The 12,094-nt window shown below is 38.9% G+C and overlaps 1 protein-coding gene across 1 annotated transcript; it reads left to right on the forward strand.

Annotated features, from left to right (window-relative positions):
• The first annotated feature begins 247 nt into the window (after positions 1–247).
• Positions 248–1,696, forward strand: LOC112801038 (metalloendoproteinase 2-MMP-like). The gene is made up of 2 exons (XM_025843548.3): positions 248–919; positions 1,162–1,696. The coding sequence occupies exons 1-2, from the start codon at positions 297–299 to the stop codon at positions 1,247–1,249; spliced, it is 711 nt and encodes a 236-aa protein (XP_025699333.1). The 5' UTR covers positions 248–296; the 3' UTR covers positions 1,250–1,696.
• Positions 1,697–12,094: the final 10,398 nt, after the last annotated feature.

Below are 12,094 nucleotides of genomic sequence, written 5' to 3' on the forward strand. Positions count from 1 at the left end.
ATATAAATGCACATTAACAATAAATAAAACTACATATATATTTATACATAAATATATTAATAAATAATTTTATTTCTGATTTTAATTTTCGAATAGCATTGATGATTTATTTGCGGCAGCATAATGAGCAAGTCCACCATAAGTAATGCTGCGCAACCCTCCTCGTATAGTCATATCTCTCACTCTGACTCTCCTCCCTCCCTCTTTAACTTTTCTTTCACTATATATATAATATATAATGTGCACAAACTTCCCCATTCTTCATTCTCAAACCGCAAAAACAAACTAGAGTCAACATGAAGAGACATCTTCTGACACTGTTATTCTTCTTTCTCCTTCTTGACTCATCTTTTTCAATATCGCTGGGACCTGTAGCTAAAATAATCTTAAGGAACCCCGCCATCAAGAGATTATACAAGCGTCAGCTTCCGAAAAATGCACTCCATACCGGATTCGACTATTTGAAAAACCAGAGCACCCCTCCACCACCGCCAGGTGCGCCGGAGGAGAAAATCCAAGGCCTCCATTTGGTGAAACAATATCTCAACGATTACGGTTACATCCAAGACTCCGACAATTACACAGATCTAATGGACCAGGACACCGTTTCTGCCATCAAAACCTATCAAACCTTCTTCAATCTCAACGTCACCGGATACCTCGATGACGAGACTCTTCAGCAGCTTTCGCTGTTTCGATGTGCTGTCCCGGACGTTAACGTCAACTACTCTCTCTCCCCTACCAACAACGTGTCGTGGCCTAAAGGGAAAAACTGGTTCTCTAACCGCACCAATCTCACCTATGGCTTTCTCCCGCAGAGCGATATCCCAGAGAACTTCACCGCAGTGTTTAAAAACTCATTCAAGCGGTGGTCAGACGCTATAACACCGGTACTAAACCTAACACTAACTGAGACAAGGTACGAAAGGTGTTTTAAAATAAAAGTTGATTGAATTCAAATAAAAAACCCTCCGAAACTAAGGTCACTTGAATTTATTTTTAAGTGAAATTAATATATAAGAACGATCAAATAATTTAATAATTTTGATTAAATGTAACAATTTTTACTATTATAAATGAATTTTTATCTAAAATAATAAAAAATATTATATAATAGCATAATAAGTATTTTTATATTGTATTTAATTGTTTGTGTGTCAGGTACGACGATGCAGACATCAAGATAGGATTCTACATATTTAATAACATGACGGTGGGCAACGAGGTGGTAGCTGGGGTAGCGTCATAGAACTTGTTTCGGGTAACCAAGATGTTACTGTTGGGGACATGCTTTTGGATGCTACAAAGTACTGGGCACTTCCCAATGACACTCTTACACTTAACAGCTCAACGCTAGAGGATGGTATAATGGACTTGGGTGCTGTGGCGATGCACCAGATAGGGCATCTTCTTGGGCTTTCACACTCCTCTCGCAATGAATCGATTATGTATCCTTATATTTTGCCTCAAAACCAGAGGAAGGTGCAGCTCTCAAACGATGATAAACAACAAATCAAACAAGTTTATTCCACCCATGCAAGTGGAGTTGGGACCAGTAATTGGGAATTCATTACCGCTCTCTCACTTGGATTTGCATGCATGTTCCTGTTGTACTAGTTGTCTTACCGCTACGTGATTGTGTGAATGTTTTTCAGTTTTTGTTTTTATTTCTTAATACATTACCTCTTTACCGGTACTGTCTTGCCACATTTTTTTTGGGGTTCATTGATAAAAGATTTGATTTAATGTTTTTTAAATTAAAAATTGGTAGTGTCTAATGCGTAAAGATTTTTTTTTATATATAAAAAGTAGGGAAAATATATAAAAGAATATTTTGTTTTTTCTCTGAATTCTTTTCTAAATACTTGACACGAATATGAGGTTTAATTAAGAGGTCGAATTGGACCGATTTTGTTACCTTTAATCCAATAAAAAATAATGTAATAATTATGTTAATGTATAAGAAAAAGATAAAGAATTAAAAAAAAAGTAATAGTTGCGAAAGTCTCGTCGACAAGGTTTTCAAAACCAAATTGGGTATCAAACTAATCTAATTAATGACATATTGATTGAGAAGTTCAATCAATTGAATCATATTGATATAGACGTTCAACCAATTGGATTATATAGTCTAATCCAAATAATTAAAATATAATAAAATAATTTATAATAATTTATAAAATAAAAAATAAAACATAAAAATATACTTATATTTTAATAAAAATATTAAAAATGCACTTTAAAAATATAATAATCAAAGTCTTAAAATCTCATTTAAGGTGAAAACTCATGTGAAGTCGATTGCACGTGAAGTTGATATCTGAGAGCCGTTAGATGAAAATTTAGTCAAATCAATCAAATTATCTAACCGTTCTCAGGCATCAACTTCACGTGAAGTCGACTGCACCTAAGTTTCTACCCTCATTTAAATAAAACACAAGAATACTACGACGCTAAATTGCTTTACCGATGGATATTACGACGACCTTTATAGAGGTGGAGTTTAAGCCGCCGTCAATAAAATTAATTTAAAGAAACGCAGTGATTCAATACCATCGATAAATTATTTTACCGACAATTAAACCATCAGTAATGGATGAATGCGAATTTAAATTCGTACCTATTTTCTTTTTTCCTTTCCATTTCAGCAACCTCTCTCTCTCTCACTACCCACACTTTCTCTCTACAATTTTTTACTGCTCGAAACTTCGATCAACATTAGATTAATCGCGGTGAGTTCCTTTTCAATTTAATTGGTTTAGTTTGTTTGATTAGTTTAGTTTTTCCATTCATTTTTTAGTGTTCTTATTTTTTTATCTTGAATTTTGAGCTTTGGTCCAAATGTGATTTTTTTAGATTCTTAGTGGCTTTAGGGACATTGCTGCTGTTGCTGTTACAATGCAGGAATTGTTCGATTATTTTTACTATTTTTGACAGGCTTAATAATTTAATTTGTCCAATGAGATTGGTATTTATTTATTTAATTATGTTTTTATTGCTATTAAACTTAATTGAACCTAAAACTTATAAATAATATAAGTGAAAGAATTTTTTAAATTGAAAAAGTATTTACTTTGGCAATATTAAATGTTTAGGATAGAGATTTGAACTTCTACAATAAATTTATAGAATGGAAGAGTCGAAATGATTTAGGTGTAAGGGCAACATAGAGATTCTTCCGATTTATTTGCTATGAAATTTGTTTGTATTTGCTCCATATTTATTTGTGGACTAAAACTAAGGTAATTAGAATGGTTAGAATTAAATAATGTATGTATTTAATTTGTAAATTGTATGATGATTAGTTTATGTTGTGTAAATATATTGCTAATATATTAAAATATAATATGGAATTGAAATTTGATAAATTGGAGGGTCCTAATGGTAGAAAAAATTCTGGCAAAATTAAAAAAAAAAACTTTTAGAGATTAATACAATTTAAATAGCAAAAGGTTTTTGAAAAAATGTAGGTGAGTGGGATCAAATGGCGCAAAATCGATCTTGATGAATGATAAACACTTTTAATAGGGGTTTTAAATCGTCATTTATAGATGGTTTGGATAAATTCTTAGACACATGCATAAAATCGGACGATTATTTGAGATTGCAAAAGATTAGGTATTCGTGTGTTAAATATAAATGCACTAAATTTAAATACAACTGAGGATGTAAGGTATGATTTTATGAGAAAGGAGTTTATGCCAAATTATTGGGTGTGGGTACAAATATGGCGAATAAGATTTACAAATCAGGAGTAGTTCTAGACAAGGAGGACATTCGGGCTGTGATGTGGATATTCTTGGACACCTTTTTATTACTTATATAATTGTTTATTAACGTATTATTAATGGTGGTCGTAGTAAGGGATGGCCAAAGAAGAATGCGAGTGTACCGCTTGACATAGGCGAGACATCTTTGTGCATCACCGCTATTATCACTACTCTTCCTCTTGTCATTTCTACTCCACCACCCCTTTCACCCAAGTTCCAAGCTGCAGAGGATGGGTTGCCACAACTTACTATGATCTCGACACCTAGGACTAGTAGCTAGCCATAGCCATAGTAGGGCATCTACCATTGGAGGATTAGAACATACTGGAGATCCACCACCTACGAGGCTATGATTAAAAAGATGGTATGTATTTAACATTTTAATAATAGCACACAATATAACTTACATAATATCGCATTCATCAAGTATTCCTTTTGATAGGAGGCTGAGCTGAGCTCCGTAGGAGCGAGTTGTTTATGAAGACCCCAACAGAAAAGCCGATCGATCAAAGTCGGTCAACGAGCACTCTGAACAAACTCACGCAAGTCTTTAGTTTGACTAATACTTAATAATCGATTATTTAATTAAATTATAAGTCTTTATTTCAATGACTAACATTTAACAATAAATTTTTTCAGGATCTCTTCAAGGAGGACTTGTCGAGGGCCGATGATGAGGCCAAACGTCAGTTTAGAATTTTTCAAAAAATAAATGTCGTCGTAAATATAACTTTAAACTAACGAATGACCCTTATCAAAATTTAGTTTGTTTGTCACAAATTCAATCCAATAAAAATCAGGAGTTTTAAATTTCGGGTTATCTCTCAATAAGGAGTTACAGTGAGATGTGTGCGCATCATTGGCTATGTGAAAAAGGGGTTTGAAATGCAAAAGACAAGAAATCAAATGACAAGAATTGAGAGTTAAGGTTTCCTATCCAAGTCATTGACTAAAACATGGTAATTAAGAATATTTAATCCTACCTCGTCATCTCCAAACATCGAAGAAAAGTCAAATAAGTATAATTGATCCTAATCCACAAGTCCTACCTAACTCACTAATTAGACTTAGTGAAAGACTAGCGTTAGTGGAAACAAAATCAACTAAAAATCCTAAATCACTAATCAATATTGGACACCAATAATTTAAGGTTGTAAAATCCGGTTAATTAACGGCTAATTAACCCATAAATGAGAATTTATTCTAGAAAGCCCGAAATGTGATTTTTGTGGCTAAATGTGATAGAGGAGATTGAGACGAGAATTTCGGTACCAATTTTATAGAATTCGGACCAAGATTGGACCGAACGGGCCAAACCGGGCCAACCGGACCCAAAGTAGGCCCTTGACCCAACATAACTAAACCAAAACCCTAGTTTTCAGCACTCTCTCTCCTCATTTGAGACACTAAACACCATAACTTTCTCCAGTAGGCCATGGAGGGAAGAATACTCTCTCAAGTTCTTTCTCTCACTTGATCTTCAAACCACCATAACTTTTAATCTAGAGCTCCGATTGCCGCACCGTTTGCGGCCACGCGTTCACCGCGGAGAGCTCTATAAAACTCATACAATTAATCTTGAGGTAAGCCACATTTTGCTCTTCGAATTTTAGCCTTGATTTCGAGTTTCATGAGCAAAAATGTTGAGACTTTGAGCTCTTTGATGTTATAGGACCCAACTCTCTTGAAGGAGAAGGTTAATCTTGCCTCCTTAGACCTTGGGTGTGGTAAGATTCTCAACCCTAGTATAATTTATAGTTCTATGATGTTTGGGTTTTGAGATGTTGTGTATGGGTGTGATGATTGTGGCTTAGGTTGTGTATATGTGAATATTGGAGTTTGATTGGTGATATTGAAAAGCTTGAAAAGGGTTTGTGATGAAAAATATGTTCTTGGAGGTGTTGAGGCCTTCAGAGCTTGAGGAAAAAGTGGTTTGGAAGTGCTCCAATTGAGCTTGGGAAATCGGCTAAGGTATGGTCTCAGTTTCCCGTATCTAATATGTAATGTGGTAGAAAATACTTAGGCTAGAGGCCCTAAGATAGGCATTGAATTGTTGATGTTGTTGAATGGTTGATATATATGATGTGGTCATATATGTGATGATGATTATTAATGCCTTGATGGTATGATGTATGAGAAATATGCATGTTGTGATATATGCTTGATGATTGATTATGGTTGAATTGTGGGTGAAATCATGTTGATGGTGAGTATGATATTGATTATGTACAATGATGGTTAATTGGAATTGGTGTTGTTGAAAATTGGCATGAGGAAGAGTATATGATATGTCAATGTATTTGAGTTTGAGCCACTTGGGTGAAGTGGGTTAAAATGATGGGATAGTGATTTTGGTGAATTGTAGTAAAGTGTCAATGTGTGAGTTGAGGAGGCTTGATATGTTGAATTTGATATATTTTGATTGATTTCAAAGAAAAGGGATGAAATTGGCATGTTTTGATTGATTTTGAAAAGAGTTGAAAATGGCTTGTTTTAAAATGGCACTTTGTGGTTTTGTATGAAAAACATGGTTTTTTGGGCATACTTTGACGGGACATAACTTGGACTACGGATTTCTGTTTTGTGCCAAATCTATTTAGAAATGAAATTGGATCCGGGATGTCCATGCCGTTCGAAGAACCGGTGAAAAACGATTTAAAATGAGAAAGTTATGTCCGTTGGAAGATTGGGGGTTGAATCTGTGAATTCTGCAACTTTTAACTTTGAAAAATTTTACCAGAATGACCCCCCCGCGCATAGGCGCACTTAGCGCGTACGCGCCGTTCTTCCAGAAAGCGCCATCCACGCATGCGCGTGATGTGTGCGGGTGCACCGAATGTGCTGCACCCAATGCCCAACCATTTTGCAGAGAGTTGTGCCAGAATTGTGCCAGTTTTGTGCCTGGGGCACGAGAGCACCCACACGTACGCGTGGTTGAGGCGTGCGCGTCGATTGGCTAATTTTCAATCCACGCGTTAGCGTGCATGACGCATACGCGTCGATGAGTTTTGTGGCCATCCATGCGTGCGCGTGGAGTGCGCGTACGCGTGGCCTGTTTTCATCCCAAAGTTGATTTTTGAGTTTTGAAAGCCAAATCTCATACTTCTAAGCCTCCGATCTCACCATTTATGTCTTAAATCATTATGATATGCCTAGCTATTAGAAAAGGAGTTAGGGGATGTGGTAACTTGCGAGTGAAGCAAGGGAGAAATGAATGATCAATGAAGATCAAAGATGATTATGTGAGAGGTGGAGGATGGTGGTGGAAGTGCTTGTTATGCCATGGGCCGAAAGGTCGTAATTGTTAATGAAATGGCTGGTTATGGATTTAACCGTGAGCCGAATGGCTGGTTATGGATTTAACCGTGAGCCGGATGGCTAGATTATTGCCGTGTTACGGCGGAGCCATGATTATGGCTATGTATAAATGCATATATGCTGTTGAATGAATTGTGAATGTTGCACTTCCACTGTTGGAGATGAGAGTTTTCCTGGAAGGAAGCAGTGGCTAGCCACCACGTGCTCCAGGTTGAGACTCGAAGCTCTTTTGACCCTATGTCGTAAGGGTGGCCGGGCACTGTGAAAGCCCCGGATGAGCTCGCCCCCGTAAATATTCACCAGTGAAGGTGATGGATATAGATCATGATTATGATCAAGTTTATGATGAGTATAACTCGAGTTGGGGATGCGCGACAGAGGGACAGTCCAATGGTTAGCTACCAGGACTTGTCGGGTTGCCTTTATAACTGACAGATGATATCATCTGCCACTAGGGACAGGCATTCATCATATGCATACTATGTGAATTGATTGAGATTTGCCTATTTGACTGCATATTACTTGCTATTTGTCTAAGTGCCTTACTTGTTCCTATTTGTATATTTCTTGTCTGATATAACTGTGTTTGCTATATTATACTCCTGTTGGTGGTTGGGAGGTCTGAAGGAATTGGAAAGGGAAGTATTAGTTAGACTGAAGGATCTTTAGTCAGATACCCTTTATGGTTTAACTTGTTTATAAGCTTTGAATTATCTGGAGGAAGTTCTAGGATTGCCTTCGGCTTTCCTCTATTATTATATATTATATATGTGGAAGTTGTTACCATGCTGGGAACCTCTGGTTCTCACCCATGCAGATTTTGTGGTTTTCAAATGCAGGACGTGAGGTTTCTCGCTGAGGCATGCTGGAGACTTATGGATTAGCGAAGATCCTTTGTTCTCGGGACTCTGTTTTGATTCATATGTTTTATTTAGATACTTTTATCTCCACTAAATAATACAAACTGTGATGACTCCTCTTATGGGAGATTTTGGAGAATAGGTTTCTGTATTTGTGTCCCTTTGGGTTTTCCTTTGGGGTTTTCCTTATTTTATCATATGTATATATTGCTATGCTCAGACCGGTTATCTTCGCAGCCGGATTTTGAGTCTTGATATTCCTGTTTTTGACACTCCTTTGTATATATATAATCTCGCGTTGGTTTATCCTTGTTCGTTACGTTATAGATCGGAGTGTTGCGCTTTTGAGTTGCGATTTTTGTTTACCCATTTTTCTACAAAGGCTCCTAGTTATAATCAATCATTCATACTACTATACGTACTAAATTTTTATTTTAGAGGTCGTAACCTTGCCATCTCTGAATTATGACTTAAGCATAAGACTCTGTATGGTAGAGTGTTACATTATCGTATCAGAGCAGTTCGTTCCTGCAGAGCATGATGGATGGACTGACTATGCTTCTGTGCATTCTCTGTGTGTGTATTATGTGCTATTAGTATATCTGCTTGATATAATTGGCATAAACATTCATGAGCATGCATTTGGGACCTTGAAGTACTAGACTTCCGATATTGAGACTGATCAACTTAATATCGATTGTTTAGTGTGTGTAGGAACCAGATGGCGCCTCGTGGACGCGGTAGAGGCCGTGATAGAGGTCGTACTAATGCTCGTGCACCGGAGAATAACCCTAATGATCCGGTGAACTTTATGACGGCGTTGAAGAATATGGCTGCTGCTATGCAAGCCACTGCTGAGGCTCTTGGTCAACAGATGAACAACCATGGTAATGATGGAGGTGGAGTTCAGGGCCCGATGACACTGGAAAACTTTTTGAAGGTTAATCCACCTAAGTTCAAGGGAACTCCTAGACCGACTGAGGCTGATACATGGTTTCAAGCTATAGAGTGAGCACTGCAAGCACAAGTGGTACCTGAAGGACAGCGTGTCGAGTTTGCTACCTATATGCTCACCGGTGAAGCGTCACATTGGTGGCAAGATAGCCGACGTCTTCTGCAGCAGGGTGATGATTATATCACCTGGGATGTCTTCCAAGAGGAGTTCTATAAGAAGTACTTTCCGACTTCTGCTAGGACGGCCAAGGAGCTTGAATTATTACAGCTGAAGCAGGGTACTATGTCCGTATCTGAGTATACTGACAAGTTTGAAGAGCTGTTCAGGTTCTCTCGTATGTGTCAAGGGACTCCGGTGGAATATGAGGAATGGAAGTGTGTTAAGTACGAAGGAGGACTCCGGAGCGATATCTTCAGCTCAGTGGGACCAATGGAGATCAGAACTTTCTTCGAGTTGGTAAACAAGTGTAGGGTTGCTGAAGAGTGTGTAAAAAGGGCAACCGCTGAGAAAGGGAGTCACAAAGGATCATTTCCACAGAACCGAGGGAAGAGCTTTGCACCTAGAGGTCTGCCTTTCAAGAGGGGAAGCTCTTTTAGGAGGCCCAACAACAACAACTCCCAAGGAAAGAAGTTTGGGAAGCAGCCTCAGTATGATCAACTTGTACTAGATGTGGGAGTCACCATCCGGGAGCACCATGCAAGGGCAGATGGGGGTTGTGCTACAGTTGTGGAAAGGCGGGACATAAAGCCGCAAGCTGTCCAGAGAAGCAGAAACAAGGTGCTGGGAAAACACAACAGACTGGTCGGGTGTTCACCACCTCAGCTATAGGTGCCGAGGGATCTGAGATACTCATTCGGGGTAACTGTGAAATGGCTGGTCAAACTTTAAATGCTTTATTTGATTCGGGAGCATCGCATTCATTCATTGCATTTGAGAAAGCCCATGAGTTAGGATTGAAGATTGTAACTTTACGTTATGACCTAAAAGTATATAATGCTACCCATGAAGCCATGGTAACTAGGTTAGGATGCCCGAAAGTTTCGTTTAGGTTCAAGCAGCGTGATTTTGTCCATAATTTAATCTACTTACCGATGATCAGTCTTGATCTTATCTTGGGATTGGACTGGTTATCTGAGAACCATGTCCTGCTTGATTGTTCTACAAAGTCGGTGTACTTTATGCCGGAAGATACAGAAAGGCCGGTCGTGGTGAATAATTATTACTTGAATTCGATGATGGTGAACTGTTCCGGAACCGAATGTCAGGGTATCCTGTTGTTAACCGCGGGTGTTTTGGGTGATGATCAAAGGTTGGAACATATTCCGGTTATGTGTGAGTTTCCGGAAGTGTTTCCCGATGATATTGATGAGTTTCTACATAACCGAGAGGTTGAGTTTGCTAATGAATTGGTGCCTGGGGCAGGACCAATCTCAAGTGCTCCTTATAGGATGTCACCATTAGAGATGGATGAGCTAAAGTCTCAGTTAGAGGATTTGCTGGGTAAGAATTTTATACGACCAAGTGTCTCTCTGTGGGGTGCGCCAGTGCTATTGGTAAAGAAGAAAGATGGGAGTATGCGGCTCTGTGTGGATTACAGGCAGCTAAACAAGGTTACAATAAAGAATAAGTACCCATTGCTGAGAATTGATGATCTCATGGATCAGTTACAAGGAGCTGGAGTTTTCTCCAAGATCGATTTGCGATCCGGATATCACCAGATAAGGGTGAGGGGTGAAGATATCCCTAAGACCACTTTCAGGACTCGTTATGGTCATTACGAGTACACTATAATGTCCTTTGGGTTGACGAACGCTCCTGCGGTATTCATGGATTACATGAACAGGTTTTTCCGTCCGTTTCTGGATGAATTTGTTGTTGTCTTCATTGACGACATACTAATTTATTCCAAAACTGAAGAAGAGCATGCGGAACACTTGAGGACCGTGTTGCAGATTCTAAAGGAGAAGAAACTTTATGCAAAACTATCTAAGTGTGAGTTTTGGAAGAGTGAGGTGAAGTTTTTGGGTCACGTGGTGAGTAAGAAGGGAATAGCCGTAGATCCAACTAAGGTGGAGGCTGTGATGGATTGGAAGCAGCCAACCACCGTAACAGAGATAAGGAGTTTTCTGGGCTTAGCTGGCTATTATCGAAGGTTTATCAAGGGCTTTTCACAGATAGCTTTGCCAATGACAAAGTTAACCCGCAAAGACACTCCGTTTGTTTGGACTCCTGAATGCGAAGAGAGCTTTCAGACATTGAAGAAAAAGTTGACCACTGCACCTGTGTTAGTGTTACCTGAGCCGAACGAGCCATTTGAGGTGTACTGTGATGCCTCATTGAAGGGTCTAGGGTGCGTGCTGATGCAGCATCATAATGTGGTGGCGTATGCCTCACGGCAGTTGAGACCGCATGAAGTTAATTATCCTATGCACGATTTGGAGCTTGCTGTGGTCGTGTTTGCACTAAAGGTGTGGAGGCATTACCTCTATGGGGTTAAGTTCCAAGTTTTCTCTGATCATAAGAGCTTGAAGTACCTCTTTGATCAGAAAGAGCTTAATATGAGGCAGAGGAGGTGGATGGAATTGTTGAAGGACTACGACTTTGAGTTGAATTACCATCCGGGAAAGGCGAATGTAGTGGCGGATGCGTTGAGTCGAAAGTCGTTATATGCGGCTTGGATGATGCCACAAGAGGAGAAGTTACTCAAGGGATTCGAGAGTCTGAAAATTGGTGCTCGAGAAGTATCCGGAACTTTGTGTTTGAGCTGATTAGAAATCTCAAGTGACTTTAAGTCCCAACTCCTAAAGGCTCATCAAAATGATGAAGCATTATGGAAAGTGTTACCGGCTATTGAGCAAGGAAAACAATGGAGAGTGTCGGAAGAAAAAGATGGGTTATGGAGATTCAAGGGTAGGATCATTGTGCCGGATGTTGGCACTTTGAGGCAGGATATTTTAAAAGAGGCACACAAAAGCGGATTCTCCATTCACATGGGAAGTACTAAGATGTACCATGATTTAAAGGCGATGTTTTGGTGGCCGGGTATGAAGAATGATGTGGCGGAATATGTTTCAAAGTGCTTAACTTGTCAAAAGGTAAAGATTGAACATCAAAGACCTTCCGGGATGTTGCAACCCTTAGAGATTCCGCAATGAAAATGGGAAAGTATTGCAATGGACTTTGTGTCAGGA

This window comes from Arachis hypogaea, chromosome 5 (assembly GCF_003086295.3).
Source record: "Arachis hypogaea cultivar Tifrunner chromosome 5, arahy.Tifrunner.gnm2.J5K5, whole genome shotgun sequence".
NCBI lineage: Eukaryota > Viridiplantae > Streptophyta > Magnoliopsida > Fabales > Fabaceae > Arachis > Arachis hypogaea.